The 27,679-nt window shown below is 44.0% G+C and overlaps 1 protein-coding gene across 2 annotated transcripts in view; it reads right to left on the reverse strand.

Moving 5' to 3' along the window:
* Window positions 1–19,541: 19,541 nt before the first annotated feature.
* LOC124554993 (SCY1-like protein 2) overlaps window positions 19,542–27,679 on the reverse strand; it is a 188,977-nt gene continuing 180,839 nt past the window's right edge. For both annotated transcript variants that reach the window (XM_047128732.1, XM_047128733.1), the window contains one exon: window positions 19,542–20,799. In XM_047128732.1, coding sequence (XP_046984688.1) covers window positions 19,647–20,799 — 1,153 coding nt within the window. In that variant the 3' untranslated portion in view covers window positions 19,542–19,646. The remainder of the gene's footprint in view (window positions 20,800–27,679) is intronic.

The following is a 27,679-nucleotide window of genomic DNA, read 5'->3' on the forward strand; positions in this document are numbered from 1 at the left end:
TAAACTAACTATGCCCTATTAGAGTAAAATTTCAGTTTCAACGCTGGTACAAAGTTACAGTGTAAAAAAAATTGTTCAAATGGTTCAAATGGCTCTGAGCACTATGGGACTTAACTTCTGAGGCCATCAGTCCCCTAGAACTTAGAACTACTTAAACCTAACTAACCTAAGGACATCACACACATCCATGCCCAAGGCAGGATTCAAACCTGCTACCATAGTGGTCGAGCGGTTCCAGACTGTAGCGCCTAGAACCGCTCAGCCACCCTGGCCAGCTACAGTGTCAGTCAGGATAACTTAAGACCAACCTTAATTTAAAAAAAAAACCCTTATGCAGTACTCTGGGTAAACTTAAATTGTGCCAGAAGGAAATCAGGTGTTAATAAGATGCAAAAACACAGTGTTAAGTAAGCACTGCAGATTTACTTTGAAATATCAATATATTTGTATAGACCTGGCATTGTTCAACTTAAATCATTGTCACCAGAAGCTTTATTCACCACCAACGAAACTAAAGGATAATCACAAGTCTGAGAGCTTGTAGGAAGCTGGGAAGACAACTGAAATACTAACTAGTAATCACAGAAGTAATATAACGGTTAATTTTAGTACAAAATAATGCAAGTAGGCAAGGAGCAGCATTCATTTGAAACAAAAGTGGTAAGAGGTACAAAGATACTATGACTGGTAAAAGGCTATCCTGATTGACTGTACCAGTATGTGTTCATTTATGCAATGCATGATGGCGTACATGAAGGAGAGGAAAGTACCCTCACCAGATGGCAATGGTTTGCAAAGTACAGTGTCACTAAAGAAAAGAAGAAAGTAGTGGGCAAAGTACTGAAGAAGAATTTTTAAAGCTCAAAAGGACAAATTAGCTGTGATGAAGGCACAGCAAGAAACACCCAAAATGACGGCACTTACTGCTTCCTGATGAGTGTCAGGAGTGCAATAAACTCCCTCCCTCTTCAGAGGCAAATGTTTGTAAAACTTAAAACGCAAGGGCTTGTGTATGATAAATTGGTGGCAGTGAGTTCATTACAAAGTTCTCCTTTAAAACAATGATTGTGCACTAATTCAGCTTAGTTCGTCATTACAGACAACTTTGCTTCTTGTGAAAATATGTTGTGTTTTGAAAATTTTATCTTGAATGTATTATTACTCATTTCGCAAAATGAATAAAACTTTTTCAGTGAAGTTTTTTAGTTCTTTGTGTAACGAAAAAAACTCTCCCAAACGTCAGTAGATATTCATGGGGTAACTACCCATTTATTATGTGCTTCAAAATTTGACAAATCACAATAATGTGGAAACAAAACCAACAGAACAATGCAGTCACTGTTATGCAAGATGGCTCTAGTTGGATAGTGGCGAAACACTTCTGGCTGTACCTTGAGCTCAAAAAGAGTGAAGATCCCTTGCCGCTGGTAACAAGCCCACCAGGTGGGGGAGGGCGGGGAAGACAGAACTATGTGGAAACAAGACAGTGACACACAGGTGTCACCCTTTAAACTGCATGAGGATCCAACACCTGAATCGATATTAAGTCATTTACCTCTCCTGGAGTGTTTGGAGCTATAATTAATCTGTGCAATTTTTCTTTCAGTTAAAGTAGAAATATCGAAACGAAAGCACCTTGGTGACAAAGGGAGCTAAAAATTTTGTCATCAAATGATCCAAAAAAACACATCAATTGAAATGCAGTTCTACTTAGCCTTGGTTTAATTATGTTAATTTCCTAAAATAAATATTATTTGTAAGAGCTATTAACAGTTATTTGAAATTGGAGACAGGTTCGATCCAAAGCATGTAATTATTTACACCATGTGGTATTATAATTTCCCAGACCTACAAAAGCGAAATTGTCAAAAATCAACAGCTTGTGTATTAGTCAAAGTTAGACACGTAAACAAATATAAATGTAATTTTATTTTTCAGCATTTGAAATTTTTCATCTCCAACTACAATGGAATTAAGTAGAATGTTGGAAGCGTAATTTATTCTCCTTTTCTACTTCCAAATATGAAATGTACATTTTACAAACTGTATGATGTGGACAAAAAATAATTGTTTTCCTTTTATAATGTAAGATGTGGCACATTTTGAAACCATAGCAGATGACTATCCAGTATAATCTGATGTTGCCAAGGGAAAAATTCGTGTGTATTTGGATTTTACTAGATATAGATCATTAAAATAACACAGTGGTCTAAAATGTATCTAACAGTAAGCTATCCACTATCAGACTTCTTCATTACAAAATTTGTAAATCGTGTAAATGTGGTTGACAAATACCATTATTCCACAATGACTGTTACGAATTGTGAAATGGTAAATGGTTTATTAAGAACCTAAGATGCTGCACTGCCATGTGTACAAAAATTACATTTTTTAACTGCGTACTTTTTCCAAAATCGATTGAGGATGTTAGGAACTAAAGAAATAATGTAAAATGAAAAGTACACATTTTCTTTTTGCACAAGGAAAGTAAAGCTTTTAAGTATAATACAAGTTCATAAAAATGATGTGGCACAGTCTTACACACTGCCAAGAGGTTTTACAACATTAAAACCTAAAAGTGGGTTTTCCCCTTTCCCGTCTATGAGGTCCGGCATGCAGTGTGAACGTAGCCTTAAGAGTTTGCAGGCATATTTTACTTGGTGCTTTGGCAGACATTTGCAATTTTGTTTTTGCGGTGTCTAGCTGAAATCACACCAAATAAATACGGCCCATCACGTATTTCACGTGATGTCCGAGGTCAAGAAAAATACCTGCTTGTTTCCAGTCACAAACAAAATTATTTTTAAAGCAGAGTTTCATGTGCCTATTCAATAGAGTGGTCCCACGTTAGTCTAGTGTGATATTATTAACAGGGACAGTAAAACTTCAGCAGCGTCAGCACAGCCCTGGCCCACTCCGACTCCTACCGCCAAACAGCAGCACTGCTGGAATACTGGTTATCTTTCATGTTTTATTGTCCCTATTAATACATATTGATAACAAAAGTATTCACTGAAGGACACTGATAAGACAAACACTCATGTGAGACAGTATTAACAGCACCTGACTGTGTTTGAAAGGGGCTTCATTGTGGGTCTCTATTTGGACAGCTGGTACTATGCAAAATAATAGAACATTAGGATGTGACAGTGGTCCGATGTTGGGCATACTCAACATCGAGGTTCCATTTGAGCACATCTGACTACCACATGCGAGGATCGATGTTTTATGTATTCTAACCTTTTCATATCTGCCTGTCCCATACCAGAACAAGTAATGGACTCCTTGCAACATTCTGTGTGATTCCAAACCATTTGCTGACCCTAGCAGCAACCAGACAAAGAAATTACCATCCCAAGTGCAGGCTGGGATTAACATCAAAATGTAAACAACTGCGTTTGGAGTGGGCCTTGACTGTGAAGCTGAACTGCTGATGAATGGTTTTGCATTGTATTGAGCCATGAATCACAGTTCTATATTAACCTGGATGACCATCACTGGCAAGTACAGAGTTTACTTGGGAAGAAGTCCCATTCTTCCAATGTTTTGGAGAGGCACAGTGGTGTTACTCCTGGCATGATGGTGTGGGGAGCCATTGGGTAGGACTTCAGGTGACAGCTGGTAGAGATTGACAGAACTCTGGTGGCATAACAATATGTCACGGACATCCTGCATCCTCATGAGTTACCTCTCATGCAACAATATCACGTTGCTATTCTTCATATGGACAACACGCATCCACACATGGCATTTTGTCTATATGAATTGTTGCGTGATGTTGAGGCATTGCCGTGGCCAGCAAGATTCTCAGGTCTATCCTCAACAGAACACATGTAGGACCAGCTCACACGTCAATTCCATCCCAGTGCCAGTATACTGAGGACCAGTTACAACAGTTGTGGGCTAGTTTGCCTCAGGTGAGAGGTTGGTTGGTTTAAAAGAAGGGGGGAGGGACCAAACTGCTAGGTCATCGGTCCCTCATTCCGATTAAAATAATTCCACAAGGGTGGGAGTAAAATAATCGAGACATACAAAACACAGTTGGAAGAAAGGAGAAAACCACAACAATTACAGAAGGGCAACAAATACTAAAATGGACAAAATCAGACAAGAAAACCACAGAGTGATACAAGAAACATGTAGAAGAGATCAAAACAAGAGAGTAGATTACCATGGCTGGCTGACCATGAGAATAAAAAGGAGAAGCCAGCCACTCTGCAACACATTAAAACCTCCACCCTAAACGTATTAGGGTGGAGGACACAGATGGACAAAGGACAAGCACTGAAACTTAGATCAAATGATAAAAACCACTCTCACAAATAAAACATAAAACTAATGCTGCTATTGAGGCACTGTCACCCAACACCGAAGGCAGGATGCTGGGAAAGTTAAAAGTCCGCCACAGAGTGGTGGAAAGTGGGCAGTCCAGCAAGAGGTGGATGGCCGTCATTTGTGAGCCACAGCGACACAGAGGTGGGCCCTCACAACGGAGGAGGTAACCAGGCGTTAGTGACATATGGCCAATGCGGAGCCGGCAGTGGACAACTGACTCCCTGCAAGAGGACCTCGTGGAAGACTTCCACACAATCGTAATCTCCTTAATGACATGCAGTTTGTTGTGCGTACTGTTCTGCCATTACGTCTCCCAAAGCCGAAAAACCCCATGGCGTAAGACAGAACGCAGGTCAGTTTCGAAGATGCCCATCTCCAGAAGCGGTTTCTGTGAAGCCTGTTTGGCCAGCCAGTCAGCAAGTTCGTTTCCTGGGATTCCGACGTGTCCTGGGTCCACACCAACACCACTGAAGCACAGAACCATTCCAGGGCATAGATGGACTCCTGAATGGACATTACCAGAGGGTGGCGAGGGTAGCACTGGTCGATAGCTTGTAGGCTACTCAAGGAGGCAGTACGCAGGAGAAATGACTCACCAGGGCATGAGTGGATGTACTCAAGAGCACGAGATATGGCTGCCAGCTCTGCAGTGAAAACACTGCAGCCATCTGGCAAGGAGTGCTATTCAATATGTCCTCCATGAGCACGCAAAGCCTATGTGACCATCAGTCATTGAGCCATCAGTGTAGGCCACTTCATGGCCCCTGTACATGTCAAGAATCGAGAGGAAGTGATAGTGGAGAGCTGTAGGGTTAACCGAGTCCTTAGGGCCATGCAAAAGGGCCAGAAGAATCTGCGGCCTAGGCGTACACCATGGAGATGTACATGAATGGACCTCGAGGAGAGGTGGTAATGGGAAGGACTCCCGTTCAGACAGAAAGGACCAGACGTGAACCACAATCTTAAGCCCTGACTTGGGCCGCCAATGCAGGAGACAAACAACCGTGGTTGGGAAAAGTAAGCGGTAATTTGGATGTGCAGGAGAACAACAAACTTGGGCAACGTGACTGGTGAGCAGTTGTGCACTGGGTCGAGTAAACGGAACGCTGAGGGTGCCACTGAACCGTAAATTGGACTCCCGTAGTCAAGGTGGGATTGAACAAGGGCTTTGTAGAGCTGCAGCAGCGCACAGCGATCTGCACCCCAGTTGACGTTGCTCAGGCAGCGGAAGGCATTGAGGTGCTGCCAGCACTTCTGCTTAAGCTGACAAAGGTGAGGTAGCCAAGTCAATGAGGCATTGAAAACCAGTCCTAAGAATCGATATGTCTCCACTACAGTGAGTGGATCGTCAGTAAGGTAAAGTTCTGGTTCTGGATGAACTATGCCATGTCGACAGAAATGCATGACCCATGACTTTGCAGCTGAAAACTGGAAGCCCTGGGACAGAGCCCATGACTGCACCTTGTGAATGGCTCACTGTAGGCGCCGCTCAACAACACGAGTACTGGAGGAGCAGTACGAAATGAAGAAGTCATCTGCATACAGAGCCGGTGAGACGGACAACCCTACAGCTGCTGCTAGACGGTTAATATCCACTAAAAATAGAGACACACTGAATACGGAGCCATGCGGAATGCCAGTCTCCTGAATATGGGGAGGGGGGAGGGGGGGGGGGGGGATCTATGGGAGGCACCGACTTGGACACGGAAAGTACGGAGCGACAGGAAGTTTTGGATAAAAATTGGGAGCGGGCCCCAAAGACCCCACTCATAGAATGTGGCAACGATATGATGTTGCCAGGTCATGTCGTATGCTTTATGCAAGTCAAAAAAGATGGCAACAAGATGTTGGCATCTGGAAAAGGCCATTCAGGTGACAGACTCGAGGGACACAAGATTGTCAGTGGTAGAGCGACCCTGGCAGAAGCTGCCCTGACATGGCACCAGTAGGCCACGTGACTCCAGAACCCAACCCAACCGCCGACACACAATACGTTCCAGCAGCTTACAAAGAAAGTTGGTGAGGCTGACGGGCCAGTAGCTATCCACATCAAGCGAGTTTTGACCAGGTTTGAGCACCGGAATGATGGTGCTCCCTGCCATTGCGATGGAAAGACGCCATCGCACCAGATCCGGTCGAAGATGACAAGATGTTGCATGTAGTCAGACGAGAGATGTTTCATCATCTGACTGTGCATCCGATCCGGCCCAGGAGCTGTCTCGGGGCAATGTGCAAGGGCTCTGAGGAGCTTCCACTCTGTAAATGGGGCATTATAAGGTTCACTGTGCCATGTAGTGAACAAGACGACTTTCCTTTCCATCCTCCATTTGAGGGTGTGAAAAAGGTTGGGGGAAATTTCTCCGACACAGAGGCTCGAGCATAGTGCTCAGGAAAGTGCTCAGCAGTCGCGTTTGCGTCTGTAGATAACATGCCATGGATATTAATTCCAAGGACACCTGTTGGGTCGCATTCGGGAGGACGACGGTTCAATCCCGTCTCCGGCCATCCTGATTTAGGTTTTCCGTGATTTTCCTAAATCGTTTCAGGCAAATGCCGGGATGGTTCCTTTGAAAGGGCACGGCCGATTTCCTTCCTAATCCTTCCCTAACCCGAGCTTGCGCTCCGTCTCTAATGACCTCGTTGTCGACGGGATGTTAAACACTACCCACCACCACCACCACCACCACCTGTTGGGGTCTGGTACCCAAAAAGACTGTCTGATATTTGGACAGACTTGGGAAGGTTACATATGGTCGACATGTACCTCTCCCAACATTCCCACTTCTGTCATTTCATAAGCTGGCAAACACGTGCACGGAGCTGTTTAAAAGCTATTAAGTGCTCTCGGGAAGGGTGCCATTTATGTCGCTGTAGAGCTCGCTGACGCTCTTTAATTGCCTCAGCGACTTCCAGCACTCACCAAGGGACTGTCTTTTGCCAGGGGCATCATAAAGAACAAGGGATCACATTTTCCGCCGCAGAAATGATCATTGCAGTGCTCTGCTCAACGTCAACATTGATGGCACCATGTGGAGGAGATTCAGCGGTGACAGCAGAGGTGAAGGCTTCCCAGTGTGCCTTGTTTATTTAAAGCCCATCTGGGTAGGCGTCTGTGGGCATGATGCCAAGGGAGTGACAGGAAGATGGGGAAGTGGGTCACTACCACATAGGTCATCATGTGCTCTTCAGTGAATAGATGGGAGAAGGCCAGGACTGCAAACCGAGAGATCAATGGCCAAATATGTGCCATGTGCCACACTGAAATGTATGGGCCTCCCTACAGTAAGCATAGTGCCACCCAACAAGGGATTATGAGCATTAAAATCTCCAAAAAGTAGGAAAGTAGGAGTTGATCAATCAGTGCACCCAATACGTTCAGGGGTACTGCACCATCTGAAGGAAGATATACACTGCAGACAGTTATTTCCTGTGTCATCCTTATCCTGAAAGCCACAGCTTCAAGAGGGGTTTGAAGGGGCACAGGTTCACTACATACTGAGTTCAGGACATAGACGCAAACTCCACCTGACACTCGACTGTAGTCGCTACAGTCCCTGTAATATCCCTCATAGCCACAGAGAGCAGGGGTCAGCATTGCCGGGAACCAGGAGGGCCATGCAGATAGAAGGTGTAAAGCTTAACAGTTGCTGTAGCTCAGCCAGGTGGTGGAAAAAAACGCCGCAATTCCACTGGAGGATGACATGATTGTGAGACTGGGAAGGTATGAAACGCTCAATGAGCCAGTCTACGACTCAGGATCACCTGCTGCCACCAGATGAGTACCTGTGCGATCGACATCCATTGTGTCTGAGGGCGCAGCGGACATCAGAATCTCATCATCCTCAGAGAGAGAGCTTGTAGGTAGTGGTGGTGTGGGTGCCACAGTACCTTGGTTCTTGGGGTCTTTTTCTTTTTGGGTTCCTCTCACTGCTCCTTAGGTTTCTCCATCTGGGAAGGCTTCACTGATTCAGTCTCGGGAACTGAGGAGGGCCGTGAAGCCCTACGACCAGCTACCTGTGGTTGCTTCAGCCACTGGCGGGTGTCAGCTTTGCTACTGGTAGGAACCTGCGAAGGGAGTCACCCAAGGGATCCCTTCCCTTCATGGCGAAGACAACTTGTGCTTCTCCAGCTGAGAAGTGAGAACCACATCTCTGATTGGGGGGGGGGGGGGGGGCAGTGGTGTTGCTCCTGAAGTAGGTTGTGCAGGAGCAACAATAGAGGGAAGTGCCCCCCCCCCTCCCCCAAATCATCAAGGGGGCCAACTGTACGCGGAGGAACGGAAGATGGTAGAACTGTTGTCATAGCAGCAGCATAGGTTGACATCATATGCACAGGATGTAGCCTCTCATATTTTCTCTTAGCTTCAGTGTAGATCAGTTGGTCCAGGGTCTTCTATTCCAGAATTTTTCTTTCTTTATGGAGATTCCTGCAGTCTTGCCAGCAAGGTGAATGGTGCTCTCCGCAGCTGACACAGATGGGAGGTGGGGCACAGGGAGTATTGGGATGTGAAGGACGTCCATAATCCTGACAGATGATGCTGGAAGTACAGTGGGAAAACATATTGCCGAACTTCCAGCACTTAAACCACCGCATCGGGGGAGGGATATAGGGCTTTACATCACATCGGAAAACCATCACCTTGACCTTCTTGGGCAATGTATCACCCTCAATGGCCAAGATGAAGGCACAGTTGGCAACCTGATTATCCTTCGGACCCCGGTGGACATGCCGGATGAAATGTACACCTCGCCACTCTAAATTGGCGCGCAGCTCATCGTCGGATTGCAAAACAAGGTCTCTGTGAAATACGATAACCTGGACCATACTTAAGCCTTTTATAGGATGTGATGGAAACAGAAACATGCTACAGCTTGTCACAGGTGAGTAGTGCCCGTGGCTGGGCAGAGGATGCTGTTTTGATCAAGACAAGCCCTTCACCTCCCCAAACTTGTCCTCTAAATGCTCCACAAAAAACTGAGGTTTCATTGACAAGAAAGATTCCCCATCAACTCTCGTACATAAGAGGTATCAGGATGAATAAGCTTCACTGTCATCCTTAGCCTGGTGTTCCTCCCATGGTGTGGCTGGGGGGGGGGGGGGGGGGTTGGTAATGATTTGGGGTCATATTTCTTAGCACTGAAGTTAGATCTTGACTGCTTAGAGACTGCTAGTGTTTGACCACCAGCAAGAGATAGTGTACTATGCTTCATGGCGAGTCATCCAACCTGATGCCACCCACTCCAACCAGGGGCCCTCCCCACAGGCGCCACCCAGCTGCAGCAAAGGTCACCTGCAAGGATGGCCATTGCTGGGAGTCCCAATGTACCAGGGTGACAGACATCTACTCCTTGGCATACATGGGGAATTAATGGCGTAGGGATCAGCAGAGGAACCCCTGTGTAGCCTCCTGACTACAACCAACAGTGTACATGGCGGCCCCACCACAACAGACTGGCTACCGTGCTGGATATCAGGTGCAAAAAGCTAAGAAGTCCATTACCGGCAACAGCGCAGAAAGTGATACTGTGCAGAGGATGGAGCAAAATGGACCCAAGGAGGGTGATCTCGCCCAACACCTGGAGAATGAGCAGAAGTGCAGATCCACTTCGACAAAGGATGCGAGAGGTCTCAGCGCATGATGGCCACTACGCACCATCTAAGGCACCCTTCCCCAATTGGCTTGCACTTCAGGAAAATTTTGAAAAATGGAAGTCAAGCCATACAGGGGGCCATCACATAAGGGCTGAAATGTGTGAGACTCCTTTTAGTTGCCCCTTACGATAGGCAAGACATCTTGGGCCTATTCTAACCCCCGGATCAGGTGAGAGTACAATTGCTTTATGACATCCTTCCCAAGTATGTGCATCGAGGCCAGAGGGGGATGCAATGTTATACCAATAAGTAGGCTCACACTGTCAAGTTATTGTAACTTCAGAACAATTTGTAATCACTGCAATTACATACCAGTTCAACCCATGAAGTTTCGTTTAGATGAGTACCAGTGGTACTCGGTAGGGTGAGTGCTGTGGTTGTGGGCCTCTGCGACCCAGTATATACACTGATGACTGAGAAACAATACATTATTTATTCTGTTTAGCAATGTGAGGCAGACATGCCCCACTCCAGCGATGCAGGCTGGTAAAGGCTTGCCAGCATCTGCTTCTGCCCTGGAGAGGAGGATCAATATTTGTGCCCCACAATGCTGACATTGAGCACAGTGACCTGGCACCTGACAGTGGGCCACAGCCTTCATATCAGTGGCACTCTTTTGTGCTGCGAAAGCATTCTCCAGTGGTGGACACCCGCACTTTGGTGGATAACACCCAGTGGCATCCACCAAATAAGGAAGGCTGCTCTGCAACAGACACGACCCACTGCCCTCTGGCAGGAGTTGGACGGCGGCAGGTGCGGACAGCAGGACAGTGGCTCTGTGGCACTAAATCCCACAACGAGGCTCAGAGCTGGTGGTGGCGGCTGCCTCGACCCAGTCTAGAGCTCATAGTTGCAGCTGGTAGTGCTCAGCGCTCTCGTTCGGTGTGGACATGGCGATGTGAAGTGTCAATTTTGTGTACTAAGTGTTAAGACGTGCAGCCTGTAACCTCTTGAACACCATCCTCTGTCTTTGTCTATGTTCCTGTATATCCCTTGAAAAAACAAATGTGTCATCTAGATATGCTAGACATTGACAAGACTTCAATCATTTCAAAAACCCAACCAACAAATACTGTGATGTTGTTGGTGTGTTCTTTAAACCAAATGGCATTCGTCTACACCTCTTGGAGCTGCAAACGCAGTCTTTGCTCTGTCCTCCGGAGCCACTTCTAAACTGATGCTACCCATTGTTGGGAATCACCGGCACTGCCCAAGATTATTGATCATCTTCGTCATTTTTGGAAGTGGGTAGGCCTCTGTAATAGTCTTACTATTCAAATGGCAGTAACCGCAACAGAATCCGTGTTTCCTCAAACCACCCATAGACTTCTTTGGTACAATTACAGTCCCCCCCCCCCAGAGCCTACTAATCACTTCTGTTACGCCATTGGCCAACTGCTGATCAATAAACTCTTCTAAAATTGGCTGCAGAGATTGTGGTATTCTGTATGGCCTCCAGTACACTGGTGCTGTTGCAGGCAATGACCCTAACAGAAAAAACACGTCCTGAAATTCTAAAAATAGCTCTTCCATCTGCGTCCTCTCTTTTCTTTCCAAATGCTTCAAATGTTCACAAAATTCAGTCTTAGCACCTTCCTATACTCTCTTATAGCCTACACTTTCTGTGCAGTAATCGCTCTCTTCCAGAATTTCTTCAATGTTCCCATTTACAACTTAACCTCCTCAGCATCAAAATTATGGATATTGATGGGTACTACCCCTCCTGTACACATACAATACTTCACTTCACTAAACATGCTGCATCTGCTCTATCACTATCTCCGAGAGGTTCTAATACATAGAAGATACCTATTGGTAAGTCAGGCTCCAAATTCACCCACAGCAGCTTCCCGGTGGCATTAAACACACAATCATCTGAATTAAGCCCTAATATCACTGTTCATGAGTTACCTGGGTTGTCTTGTACAACAGATGCTCCTTGTGACAGGCTGACATTGATACCAAGTTTCCCTAGCCATAACGTTTTCTCCGCTAAGCTCTACCACAAATCATCGATGGCCAGTTATGGCATGATGCTGGTACAGAAAGTCTAACCCTAGGATCATGCTTTAGCCCTCACATACTGAAACAGCACTTCCAGACACTGCCTAAAATTGGCTGCCTCTGACGAAAAACTTGTCATTATCAACCCCAGTAGTTGTATATCACTATCCCCTACCCCATGCAACTTATAACATAGTGGGTTCCATTATCTCTTACTTGCTGACTCTCTTGAAGCCAACACCACGTGCGCATCTGTGTCCAATGAAACCTTATACTCTCTACCAATTATTACACCCACAATGGCACATTTCACCTCCGCATTTCTTTTCACAGCATTTCCTTTTACTGGGAACACATTTCAGCACAACCTGAGTTTCCTTTCAAGTTTATCGGATACTTATTACTACCCAGACCACCCCTACCATTACTACTGTTCCACTGCTGCTGATTCATACTCCCCTGTAGTTATCCCCATTAGGCTGCTGGTAGTCCATGCCATCCCTTTTACTCCACAGCTGGCAATATTACCTCCACACACGCCTCGTACGCCCACAATGAAAACATCTAGTATTTGATGCCAATACATTTCTTCAGTCTCTTACTTCTGTCGAAACATCGATTTCCTCATACAACACCAACCTAAATGCTGGATGGAGATCTCTAGGCATACTAGTGTGCACCCTCCTAGACACCTCTGGTGCCAAACACCTCAGGAAAGTATCGAGTGCCTCTTGCTCGACTTCTTATATTAATACCTTATTTACTTCCTCAGTACATTTTATCTCATGTGTAAGTACACTAACCTTTCTAATTCTACCCACAAAATCCTCCACGGCTTTGTTAAGCCTCTTATGAGGAAAGCTCCTCATTACAACCCCCCCCCCCCCCTCTCCACCCACAGATTTAGTGGCAAGATGGTCCAGTGGATAGCCCATCAAAAATTGAACAAAGATCGATCACGAAAACATGAAGAAAGTGTACTGCATGCAAAATCAAAATAGTGAATGGTCCACACTCAAGATGTGCAACAATTCGAATATCAGCGGCATGGTGGTTACGTGGTCACGATATTGGACCATGAAGGAGGAGATCAGTGTTCAAATCTCCCTTGTGCCCCCCTCCCCCCCTACCACACACACACACACACACACACACACACACACACACACACACACACAAAAAAAGATATGAATTGTCCGTCCAGTCACAGATTTGTCTGTTTACTTTATTCAAATTTGTATCTGTGTCATTGTATCGTGTCCATTTGCAACAGTGAGGTGTAAAGAAGGGACCTACAGATGCATATATCTCCTATTTGTTCAACACAAGTACCCCATGTTATGACTCTTGCGTTCAATTCCTAATTCCTTTGTTGTAACATAGTTCACACTCATTTATTTGTCGTATTAATTTCTGTGAGAGGTCTATGCATCATTTTGCCTGCTCTCACTACTCATCACATTTACTTGTGGCAGTAATATATTTTTACCACACTACCCATATTCTGTAACCAGTGTATAGTATGATAATTGCCATTTACCAGATGGACAGTTCATAATTTTGTGGGAAAAAAAGACAGAGGGGGGGGGGGGGGGACACAAGGGAGATTTGAAAACTGATTTACCCGTCTACAGTCCAACACTGTGACCACATAACAACCACACCAGTGCTATTTGAATTCGCTCGATTTTGCACATCTTGAGCTGGGACCGTTCACTCTTTCAATTTTGATTTTTTTCCCCTTCTTTCTTTCTTCTTCCTTCACATCTTCTTCCTGTTTCATGCTTGATCTGTTTTCAGTTTTTGACAGGCTATCCACTGCACCGTTTTACCACTAAATCTGAGGGGGTGTGATGGGGAGTTTCCCTGGTTAGAAATACCACTTAACTGTTCACAGAAAAAATGTGCACTATTTTCCTTCGTGTATCTCTGTACCCTGAGTTGCTCAAAAGTTTCTGCTTTGTTCAATGCCTCCGTGCAACATATGAATGACTTCACTTCCCCTGACAGGCACAATCTTGCCATCTGTACCAACCAACCAATGCCCTATTTCAGCTGATTACAAAGAGATCCTCTACAAATGATGATAACATCCTACCTGAAAAGGGAGTAATAAAGTTTGCCACAGCTGGATCCGCCCCTAGACCCTGCAGTTTCAAAAACCCCAACTCTTCATCCTTCTCTGCTAGTTTATTAATCATTAATGTTTTCTCCGCCCTCACTGCCCCCCTCATTAACCAATGACTATAAAGTTTCCCCACCAATGACACCTTATGTCTCCGACTTCGCCATTGTATTGTTCTTACTCATTTTTATGGACTCAGCCACAACAACTTAACAATAATATGGCAGAATACTCTTTAGCTGCTCACATTACCCCACTTATTTCTTCTGTCTATTAATGAGGCACCTGGACTCCCTACATTGCCTGGGATTCCACTATTGACACGCCATATTGCTAGGCAAGTGAAACATTAACCATATTCGACAGAAGGAGCAGAATGCCCAAGTAAATTACACTGTGTGCATAACACAGATTCTAGTCATTCATTCCTACAAATACCTTTAAACTGAGAGGTACCCATTGGTTCTTCCAGCCTCACAAAAGTAATTCTACAGTTTCACAACCCTTGACTCTTGATACGACGATTGTCACCACACAAAAAGAACGACAGTCTCACTCACCCCACAATGAAGATACCGTAGGCTGCAGTTCGGACAACGCACTGCCGAGAGTGGTACTCACTCTGTTGTTTACTGCAGCAATGTCAGCTCTTCTGATACCTCACACCACTAATGAGAACCAGCAGCACTCGGTTGGGTGAGTGGTGTGATTGTGGGCTGGTGGGACCATGTAGACACACTGACGAACAAGAAACAATACCTTATTTTCTCTAGATACAAATTACATCATTTGCAATGTGATGCAGACATGTCCATTCTAGCAACCCAGGCTGGTGAAGGCTTGCAAGTGTTAGCTTCTGCCCTGGTGAGAAGGAACAGCATCGGCACCCCACAAAGCTGATGTTGAGCATAATGAAGGCTGATGTCCTGACAGTGGGCCACAGCATCACCATCAGAGGAGCTTCGTGTTTTGCTGTGGCAGTGTCCTGCAGGGGGCAGATGCCCACTCTTGGGCCACTCCGGCCCTGCGATGTCCACTGCAAAGGTGCAGAAAGAGTGCTGTGCATGTGACACGGATTGCTGCCATATGGCAGGATTCGGGCATCAGCAGACGTGTATGGCAGGACAGCAGCACCGTGGCACTACATCCTGCAAGGAGGCTCAGTGGTGACTGCGTCTGACCCGCCCTAGTCTCAAACCCATGGCTGCAGTTGGCAGTGTTTGGTCCTCTCATTATTAGTGTAGACCTGGCGTCGTGGTGGTACTGCTGGACTTCGAATCCCCCTGCCTCAAAATCTACTACAATTTATATGGCTCTGAGGTTCATTCATTACAGTAAAATCCTGAGCTCCGTCATGTAGCTCATAACAAGTGTTTCCCCTTAGTGAGGTGACACCGTCCTGCCCGCTGTGACTATTACCATATGTGGTGCAGTTTTCAATTGAGTACCGCTAGCCCATAAGGCAATCCTTTGTGTGTCCATGTCATTCTGACCCACTTGTCGCCATATTGCACTTACCGACCAGTAGCAGCTTCACGCAATGCTACATGCTACAACATGGCTCCTTAGGAAGGGGGATGTCTTTTTACAAGGATGCACTGATGTCCACTCTTTACATGGATCTGGGTTTGCACATGCATACTGGGTGATTTATAAGAATAGGGACAAATAGTGACAGATTACCCCTGAGGGGAGAGCGAAAAAGTAATGTCTAATGAACAGTAGCACTGGCATTATGGAAAACTACTCTCCACATTTAGTAACTGCATTTTCTACTGCAGTTGCTGTATCTTTATACATAATCTGGGGGGGAAAAAAAACAGGATGATTGTAGTTGGGGAATGGGAGTGTGTGCTCTTGATGGCATGCCTCTGTAGCTGAGATTGCATAAGCACACTTGTACAGTAGTGTTCTAGTCTAAGTTTGCTGATTCTTGTGATAAAACTTTTTCATTGCATGTGTTTGGTCAACACACTGAAGCAAGGTGGTGGTGGTGCACAACTGTCTTTCAGCAGAGTATGCCTAAGTTCCGAGTTCAGTTCCAAACACCTCAGTGGCATAAAATGGAATGGACACATCCGACAACGCCGATAGTGATTCAACCATCTGAAGGGGAAGTTAAGCTCTGCAGTCCACTAAGTCCTATGTTCCCACACCAAGTTTCAGCCTCCCCCTTCTCTCATCAAAAATGAACACAATGCAACATGATACGTGCACTCAACATAGTCACCTATACAAGACAGTTATAATTATGACTGCTGAAATGTAAGCCACCTGAGTGTGTCAGTTTACTGACACAGCTAAGCAAGCACAAAACATCGCCTAAGGGAGCTGATATTAATCAGAATGATCTGCTAAAAAAAGAGTCTACAATAAAACTGAGTTCTTTGTCATTTCATCTGCAGTTAGATGGACCCTCTCTATTTGAGAAAATTGACTGTCAATTTTCAGATAACTTTGTAATGGGAAATAGTAATTTCTGTTTACGAGTTACTGATCTGCCAATCTAGCCATGCTCTAAACAAACTACTAGATTAATTCTGTGCTGGCTCAAGCACCATGGACCTTCCTGCAACCTTAACTGATGTTTTCCATGCAACCAGAGATTGAGAAATATAAGCTACAATGGTTCTGACAACAATGATTGGCACTAGTCTCTAGATTTTCAGTCGATGATGGTTTAGCAATGTTTCTGATGTTTCAGCCGCATGAGTGGTTAGCATTGTCAAAGCTTCATATTTCATTGATGGTTGGGGATCAGCAATGAAGGGTGACTCTTTAGCAATGCTAGCTACTTACACTGGCAAAAGTCAGAAAAACCACTGAACAATCAGATGAAGATCCTGTGATGAACACCAATAGCCAAGAGGCAACATGTCGAAAAATAGGTATAATAACTCAACAATTGTAATGACTTATTTAATGGAATGTGTTACCAAACATATACACTGCTTGCATTGTGAATTGCTTCTAGACATTTAACAGTATTCTCATTTGCGTACAATGCAAGGCTTATAATGATAAATTTAAGAGAAAGAGAGAGTATAGGCAACCAACCTACCACCATTTAGCTTACGTCACATATGAAGAGTGGCACCTACTATATATATTTGCACGCACGTCCAAATCATAAAAACAAGATAATAAATACTGAAGTAAATTGCAATGTACAAGTCCAGAACGATGTCTTGTCCAAGTTCATAACCAATCTTTTTACCTTCCCTATTCATATTTCTAGTCTAATTCCAACCATAAATGATTTTAAAATATTTTCGCTACATAAAACCATTTTCACTTATATGAATTAGCAAGTTAACAGTATAATCCCCAGATACCAAGTACCTACCTTATTATGATTACTGCTATTATTTTGATAGTTTCAAGTACCACTGCAGTAAATTTCTCATTGAAAGGTAGCACAGTATTGAAGCTTTCTGCACATTCCCTCTACTAATACCCAGCAAGCAAAGAGATTTAGTTTGGCTCCAGGATCCAGATGCATGAATAGCACTGGACAGTAATGAAATATCCCATTTCAGATTGCAATGTGGCCATATTTAAGTGGCATAGCAATTTTATTCATTGTTGTCTACAGCCACACTTTATAGGACTTTTCAAGGTCGAAGGTGTCTGCCACCACACTTAAAGAAACCTCATCTGATCTTTCCGTACTTCCTCCCCCCCTTCCCTCTCTCCCCCAACATTACACATACTATAACGCCATTGTGTGTGTGATCTAGAAGAAACTGCCAGGAATTTAGGAAAACAGAAGTCACAAGGTGGATAGACCAATACTAAATGCCATTTCCTCACAAATGTAATCCCCTTGCTGAGTACATACAGTGATGTTACCAGGTGCAATGGTATTTTAGCCATCATGTGCATTTTGGATGTAATGCTGTCATTTCATCACATGAATTTTAAATGCCACAGAATCATATCAACTAACTGCAGTTGGAAGATACACTCCTGGAAATGGAAAAAAGAACACATTGACACCGGTGTGTCAGACCCACCATACTTGCTCCGGACACTGCGAGAGGGCTGTACAAGTAATGATCACACGCACGGCACAGCGGACACACCAGGAACCGCGGTGTTGGCCGTCGAATGGCGCTAGCTGCGCAGCATTTGTGTACTGCCGCCGTCAGTGTCAGCCAGTTTGCCGTGGCATATGGAGCTCCATCGCAGTCTTTAACACTGGTAGCATGCCGCGACAGTGTGGACGTGAACCGTATGTGCAGTTGACGGACTTTGAGCAAGGGCGTATAGTGGGCATGCGGGAGGCCGGGTGGACGTACCGCCGAATTGCTCAACACGTGGGGCGTGAGGCCTCCACAGTACATCGATGTTGTCGCCAGTGGTCGGCGGAAGGTGCACATGCCAGTCGACCTGGGACCGGACCGAAGCGACGCACGGATGCACGCCAAGACCGTAGGATCCTACGCAGTGCCGTAGGGGACCGCACCGCCACTTCTCAGCAAATTAGGGACACTGTTGCTCCTGGGGTATCGGCGAGGACCATTCGCAACCGTCTCCATGAAGCTGGGCTACGGTCTCGCACACCGTTAGGCCGTCTTCCGCTCACGCCCCAACATCGTGCAGCCCGCCTCCAGTGGTGTCGCGACAGGCGTGAATGGAGGGACGAATGGAGACGTGTCGTCTTCAGCGATGAGAGTCGCTTCTGCCTTGGTGCCAATGATGGTCGTATGCGTGTTTGGCGCCGTGCAGGTGAGCGCCACAATCAGGACTGCATACGACCGAGGCACACAGGGCCAACACCCGGCATCACGGTGTGGGGAGCGATCTCCTACACTGGCCGTACACCACTGGTGATCGTCGAGGGGACACTGAATAGTGCACGGTACATCCAAACCGTCATCGAACCCATCGTTCTACCATTCCTAGACTGGCAAGGGAACTTGCTGTTCCAACAGGACAATGCACGTCCGCATGTATCCCGTGCCACCCAACGTGCTCTAGAAGGTGTAAGTCAACTACCCTGGCCAGTAAGATCTCCGGACCTGACCCCCATTGAGCATGTTTGGGACTGGATGAAGTGTCGTCTCACGCGGTCTGCACGTCCAGCACGAACGCTGGTCCAACTGAGGCGCCAGGTGGAAATGGCATGGCAAGCCGTTCCACAGGACTACATCCAGCATCTCTACGATCGTCTCCATGGGAGAATAGCAGCCTGCATTGCTGCGAAAGGTGGATATACACATTGTGCATGCTCTGTTGCCTGTGTCTATGTGCCTGTGGTTCTGTCAGTGTGATCATGTGATGTATCTGACCCCAGGAATGTGTCAATAAAGTTTCCCCTTCCTGGGACAATGAATTCACGGTGTTCTTATTTCAATTTCCAGGAGTGTACATACAAATGGGTATATGAAGACATCAGTTACAAGATATTAAATTGTCTGAATTGGTCATTGCCACATAAATATTTTTATTTTCAATATTTCATACATTTAATCACATAACTTTGACAATTTTCCACATTTCAAACATATAAAAGGACGGGCATGAACTATTGTAAAAGATCATCTATTTCAGACACGGAAAGTTTTCTTACAGGTTTACGAGCAGTATCACTTGGTTCGGTTACAGGGGAATAATAAGAGGTAGAGGATACTGCACCTGGGGTATAACAAGAGGTAGATGACACTGTGATAGGGGTGTAGAAAGAAGTAGATGACACTGTGATAGGGGTGTAGAAAGAAGTAGATGGCACTGTATTTGGGATTGATGACAATGATGATGATACTGGATGAAGTCCATAAGATGAAGATGGCACTGTATTTGGGGTTGATGACAATGATGATGATACTGGATGAAGTCCATAAGATGAAGATGACACTGAGGAAGGGGGATATGTAGTTGAGGATAAGGATGATACAGGACCAAGACGGTATGTAGATGAAGAGGATGATGCTTCAGAAATAAAAGATCCAGGTGATGATGTACCAGGAGTGAAATGTGATGGCGTCGATAATAAGGTGGCAGTATAGGAAGATGTGGACGTTTTCGAGGTAGAAAGGGAGATACCAGACGATGCTGGACCTGGGATGTATGTTGAATCGGACGATATTGTACCTGAAGCGTGAGATGATGGAGACGGTACTGCACTTGTGGCATAAGATGATCCACCTGGCTTAGGAAATAATTGTACTGGGAATCTAAACTGCTGGGGGGTCCCAGCGGCCCCACTTGCCACAGCAGTTTTACTCCACTGTGACTGTTGGCTTTGAACTGGCTGTCTAAATGCTGGTGAAATACTCGGAGCAGATGCACTCCACTGTACTGAATGATTATCTGTACTACTTGTATCGGCTGATTGAAACGATGAGAACGCGTCTGAAAAGGTATCTCCACCAGCACTTCGTGTGCTTACTGATGACTGCGGAGATCTTGGTGAGCTACGCAAACTAGAATCCATTTGGCTCAAGTTCCTCTGCAAGAATCCACTGAAGTCCTCCCCAAATGGTTCAGATGTTACTGTAGTGGTAGATGATGTTGAAGCTGCTGAAGGTTGGTCCTTCTTACGCTTTGGCTGCTGCCTTCCTGTGTGTGCACTGTAGAAAGGTTTAGTCATTAAGCCACAGAAGTCATCGGGTACTGTAGATGGAGTTAGCACAGACTGAGCCTGTAACCTCTGCTGTAGCTCTTGTTGTTGCGCAATACTGTAACAACCAAATAAACAATTATAAATAGAAATAAATTTAATTGTGCTTATAACTAGTATGATATAATAATAGCTATAGAATTTAGAAAGACATTCTGGTTTGGAGGGAAAAGAGGGGGCAGGAGGGAGGAATAGACTTCTTGTAGGCAATCCCTTGATCCCAGCTGTACTATGACAACAAACAAAAATTTGTTGCATGGCAGAAATGCAAGGCTGCAAGATATTTACTAATGCTTCACTGATATTAATGGGGTGATATGACCTACAAAATCAAATTTTATCTGAGGACATGCATATATTCTAATTAAAACAGATACACATGGTTAATAACAGAGTAACTTATTCAATTTGAATTTTTATCACTGTGCCAGATGGGGTGGAAGGGTCCACTAAATGAACAAAAGAGCTGAGGAACAGATTGCAAATGAAGTGTCAGGTGTGAATGTCCAGGCACGATAAAGGGAGGCCACTAAGAAAACAATCTTGTTGAGGACATATAAAGAGACAGACGGTCCAATAAGTACAATGGCGGTGCTTACTCTGCACATAGGTGATAAAATACTGCCTTCACACACAGTGTGGTGCTGGCCACAAACATAGGTGGGGAGTTTGCTTATGTTAATGCCAGCACTAGTCTCTGCAGTACTTACAGAAAATTTTGTATATGATATGGCTGCTTTCAATATTAGTCCTGCCTATAAAGGTGTATAATATGTTAATGTCTTTGAATAAAAGATGGTTGGTGAATGCCAGTACAGGTCTTTCAAGTGGATACAAACAGTGGAGTCACATGTTTGGAGGGAAATGGTACTTGGCTGGACAAGGACATTTTGTATTTTGGATGAGAATGAGGGTTGGCAAATTGGTTGTAAGAAAGTAAGTAAATCTGTCAGTCTGTCCTGCATGTATTTATGTATGAACAAAAATATAAATTTGATCTACTCTGCTCCATCCTCTCATTTGAACCCACACTTTTACACACTAGGACAAAATACGTAAGACTTAGTCATTTTTCTAAAATCAACGGACTGTAACTACACAATAGCTAAAATAATTTAGCAGAGAACTGTAACTGGCAGATCACTAGCTGTGTCATGGATAGACTGTAGGGCTCTTATGGAGTCTTTGCAGCACAATTAGATCTCATCTGCTCCAGCACCTTCAAGATGCATATAATTCAGTACCATGCACTATGCAAGCACTAGCTAAGTGAATCTTGTGTGCACATTCAGGAAATAACACAGCACAGCCAATGGAAGCCTCCAATTTAGCCCCTCAGTGTAAATTATAACATAGTTGCAGTGCCCAGATAAAATTCTGTAAAACATGAATTTAAAAACACATTTTGGGGTAAAATTCTTCCTGTACCTTGACAAATCTAAAATAATTCTGGATCTCCTCATCAACTAGGATAGTGAAGGACTCCAACCCTGATGAAGTACAGCAACGTAGTTTGCATTAAGTGCAACTGAATCCTGAAAAGCCTTTTTGCTCACAGTCTATCCATGAATATTCACGCCATTAGAAGGCAAATAAATGGTATAGAATGCCAGTGACTGTGGCGTCAAGATCAAGCTGCATACGTGTTGCATCATGAGGCTCTGCCGCCAGACAACAAGTGGTGGCTCACCTGCCTCAACAAACAGGCTTTGAATCAGACTGTTATATACCCCTGCTCCCAGTCTGATCCTCTCGTGGTAAGCAGTATCAAAGATGTTAAGATACATTGGCCAAGCTGAGCTGTAAACCACGTGTCTATAGTCAAGGTGGAGACTTTTAAAACTGCTGAAGACATATTCTGTCTGCTCCCCACGACCTGTGGCTGAGGCATTTTAATATGCTGAATGCCTTTAGGCCTTTGGCTTCATTATTCTTCAGATGTGGTAACCTGATTAGCCTCGTATCAAATGTAAGATCTAGAAACTTCAATAAACTTTAAAAAATTGAGAACAGTGACACTAATTTTGATAATGGGTAGGTTAAAGGTATAACAGGAATGATTAAAATTAACAGACATACATTTCTCTGATGAAAATTTCTGACTCAGTACCTAAAGGAAAGGAAGGACCATATGAATAAGTGTACACATCTGTGGAAGCCCCATTTGTGGAGCTGTACAAGGATTTTAGGTTCCCAAGTAATATCATTGGTCCTGTCAAGACAGACGATATACCTACAAGGTATGGAATTTGTAGGAAAGACATTGTAATCCCACTTTCAGCAGAGGGAGGTTATAGAGGGTAGTGCAAAACCTCGTAAACCCACACTGAAAGTGACTACGTAGTTCCTACGATTCTAAAACCCAGGTCAGATGCCAATTGACTAATGAGGGTCAGGCTATGGCTAACTACTGGGGAACGTGCGCTCCTTCCCTGGTTTCAGATGGGGTACTAAAATTACTTACCTGCACAAGTCAGACAGCCAAATTTCATTAAAGAGAGATAGAATGATTTTCTCTGCCTTCTTTTTGAGGTACTGTAACACGCTGCACTGTATCTGGTCCTTACCTTTTGCAGTCTCCTTGACCTGAGACAGTGCACGACCCAAACACACTAACATTACTCCAGAATGGGTTGCACTAGTCTTCTATATGCTGTCTCCTTTACGGATGAGCTACACTTGCCCACAACTCTTCCAATAAAAAGTAGTCGAGCATTTGCCTTTCCTACTGCCAACTTGATGTGTTCATTCTATTTCAATCACTGCAACATTACACCTAGATATTTAACTGATGTGGCTGCGTCAAGCAGCACCCAACTAATGCTGTATTCAAACATTACAGGATTGTTTTTACTACTTATCTGCATTAAATTACATTTTCCTACATTTAGAGCAAGCTGCCATTCATCACACCAATTACAAACTTTGTCTAAGTCATCTTATACATGGCTACAGTTGCTCCATAAGGACATCTTCCTGTACACCACAGCATCTTCAGTAAACAGCTGTAAATTGCTGTTCACCCTGACCACCAGATCATTTATGCATAAGTTATAGAGAATAAGAGCAGTCCTATAACACTTCTGTGGGGCACTCCTGACGATACCCTTGTTTCTGATGAATACTAGTTGTCGAGGATGACATACTTGGTTCTATTATTTACAATGTCTTAGAGTCACTCTCATATCTGGGAACCTAATCAGTAACCTCAGACCTTCGTCTACAGTGTGCAGTGGAGCACCGTGTAAAACGATTTCCGAAAATCTAAGAATATGGAATATGCCTTTGCACTCCATTCATGGTTTGTTGGCTATTGTGCAAGACACAAGCAAACTTGGTTTTCATGAGCAATGCTTTCCAAATCCGTGCTGATTTGTGGACAGAAGCTTTTCTGTCATAAGGAAATTTATTATGTTCAGACACAGAACGTGTTCAAGAATTCTGCAGCAGACCAATGTTAAGGATATTGGTCTGTAATTATGTGGGTCAGTTCTTTTACCTTTCTTATATACAGGATTCACCTGTGCTTTTTCTTCAATACCAGTAAATGGAGGCTAAGCAAGGGGCCAATGCTGCAGAGTATGCTCTGTAAAACCAAATTGTAATTCCATCTGGACCTGGTGACTTATCTGCTTTCACCTCTTTCAGTTGCTTCTTTGTCTGTCACAGATACCAATTTCTATGTCCCCCATGCATGAGTATGTAGACAGTAAAATGACTGTTTGGTTATATAATCCTCCTCTGTGAACAATTTCTTAAACGTGAAATTTAAAATTTTAGCTTTCCTCTTGCTGACTTCTATTTCCATACCAGACTAGTCAATGGGTGACTGGATAGAAGCCTTTGACCCACTTAGTGATTTTATGTTTGACCAGAATTTTCTTGTATTTTTGACAGGATATATCACTAAGGTATCATGGTGGAAGTAGTTTTATATTTTGTGCACTGACCTTCTTACGGATGCACGAATTTCTACTAACGTTTGCCTGTCAACATTTGCGTGCTCTTTTTTTGAAATGTGAGTGCAATAATCTCTGTCTGTGCAGCAATTTCTGAATTTGATTATTAAACTATGGAGGGTCCTTTCCATCCCTAATCCACTTACTTGGCATGAATGTCTCCAGAACGCAATTTACAATCAGTTTAAACATTGCCGATAATCCCTCTAATGTCTGTCATACTAGAGCTATATGATATCCATTCACTGTCCGAGTGGGATGCTAACAACTGCTTATCTGCTTTTTCTAGCATAAACGCTATCCCGACCTTCTGGACAGATTTATTAGCTTTAGTAATACTATAATTCTGTCGCTATGATGAGACCACGACCACTAATCCCTGTCTCTATACTGACACTGTCGATAAGGTCAGTCCTGTTTGTAGTGACGAAGTCTAAAATATTTCCATTGCAAGTGGGTTGTCTAACTAGTTGTTCAAAGCACTCCTCAGAAAACACGTTCAAAGGTACTTCACATGACTGACTGCACCAACTGCAGGAAATCCATAGACATCACAGTCTATACTCAGCAGGTTAAAGTTCCCTCCAACTAACACTGCATGATCTGGACATTTCTGTGCTAATAAGAATAGACTTTCCTTGAATTACTCAAAAACTGTCACAGCAAAATTGAGTAGCCAGTAAAGACATCTAACAATTAACTTTAGTTCACCTAGACCTGTTATACGTGTCCAGATAGCTTCACTGGCACACTCAAATCGACTTCAGTAGAGGATATTTTTGTCTGCAATGAATACTCCACCTCCTATGTGTCTGATCTCCCTTTCCACGAGAAGTAACAAAATCATGACTGCACAACGAAGTCTGTGCACTGGTACCCAAACAGAATTCTGAGTCAGAATGGACCGTGGTACGACAAATACATGACTCACTTTTTCACAGACGAAAACAGGAAGCCATGGGAAAGAGTGCATGTGGAGGCCCTTTGGGTGGCTCCTTTGAGCTGGCTTTCAGCCAAGCTGCAGATTGGAGACTGTACCAAATACAGAGAAAATAATGGAAAAACTGGTGTTGGGCAAGAACAGTTTGGGTTCTTGAGAAATGTATGAGCACTTAAGGCAATACTGCTGACACGACTAACCTTAGAAGATAGGCTGAATAAATGCAAACCTACATTCACATCATTTATTGATTTAGAGAAAGTGTTTGACAATGTGGACTGGCCTGCACTCTTTGAAATTCTGAAAGTAGCAGGGATAAAATACAGGGACAAAAAGGTTGTTTATAACTGATAGAGAAACCAGACTGCAGTTGTAAGGGAGAAAGGATACGAAAAGGGAAGCCACATTTGAGAAGGGAGTGAAACAGGATTGTAGCCTACCCTTAATGTTATTCTTTCCGTACACTGAATAAGCTATAAAGGCAACCAAGGAGAAACTGAAAATGGAATTAAAGTACGGGGTGAAGAAACAAAAATTTTGAGAACTGCCGATGATGCTATAATGCTGTTAGAGATGACAGGGGACTTGAAAGAGCACTTGAGCAAAACGGTTAGCGTCTTAAAAACAAATTAACATCAATAAAAGTAAAACAAGGGTAATGGACTGTAATTGAAATAAATCAGGCAAAGCTGATGGAATTAGAATAGGAAATGAGACATTAAAACAGTAGGTGAGTTTTGCTATTAAATCAGCTAAATAACTGATGATGGCCTAAGTAGAGAGCACATAAAATGCAAACTGGCGACAGCACCAAAACATTTCTGAAACAGAATAACTGAAGTGTTAGGAAGTCCTTTCTGAAACAATCTGTCTAGATTACAGCCCTGTAGTGAAACATGGACGATAAGCAGTCCAGAAAAGGAGTGAAAAGCAGCTTTTGAAATGATATGCTGAAGAATTGATGGATATATCAAATAACAAATGAAGTGGTACTCAATCGAATTAGGGGTAAAAGGAAATTTATGGGACAATGTGTGTGTGTGTGTGTGTGTGTGTGTGTGTGTGTGTGTGTATTTAGAGGGAAGGTAAAAACTGTAGAGGGAAACCAAGAAGACTTGACTACAGTAAGCATGCTCAAATGGGTAGGGTGTGGTAGTTATGCAGAGATAAAAAGGCTTGTACAGGATACACTAGCATAGAGAGCTGCATCTAACCCGTCTTCAGACTGAAAACGACAACAGCAATGCCAAATGCAAAAATAGTTGATATATAGCGCAGAGATTACCACTGTCTGATGGAGATTAGTAGCCCATTGATGGTGGTGAGGAAACTTTTAACATTCAGCAACAGAGCCCTTTGGGCACCATTCCCTTACACCTGTGGGGAGCTGAACGACATACCATCTCTAACCCAAAACTGATGAATAAAAATTGGTAGGGAGCTTCAAAAGCACCAGTCATGGACAGTAAGTGAAATGTCATGGCAACAAGCAGTGCTGTATGCCTTATGTGACTCAGAAAAGACTGCAACAATGTTTCTGCCTTTAGAAAAATCCTGTCGTATTGCTGTTTCCAATCTAACGATATGGTCGGTTGTGGACCATCCCTTGCGGACACCACACCGATAAGGAAGAAAATTCCTGTTATTCAAGAATCTAGTGTAAGTGCTGTGCCATATGACTTATTTAAGTCAAAACAGGCTACAATGAGATGTTAATGTTTAGAAAAAGGCTGGTGGGCTGTTGTTCCTAACCTAAACAGATGGTCAGTTGTAGATTAGTCCCTCATGGAAATTACAATAATACGGGTACAAAAAGACTTGGGATTCAAGAACCCAATTTAAGTGTCAGGTTGCCATCCTTTCAAACAGTTTGCAGAGCACATTGGTGAGGCTAATTGGTTGGTAGCTATCAATGGACATGGGGTTTTTGCCTGGTTTAAGGAATGAGATTGGGGCACTCTCTCTCCATTGTGAAGGATAAGCATCTTCTAGCCAAATACAGTTGACAACCCTGAGTAATAGGGTCTCTGAGTCAAAAT

Source organism: Schistocerca americana, chromosome X, assembly GCF_021461395.2.
Source record: "Schistocerca americana isolate TAMUIC-IGC-003095 chromosome X, iqSchAmer2.1, whole genome shotgun sequence".
Lineage (NCBI taxonomy): Eukaryota > Metazoa > Arthropoda > Insecta > Orthoptera > Acrididae > Schistocerca > Schistocerca americana.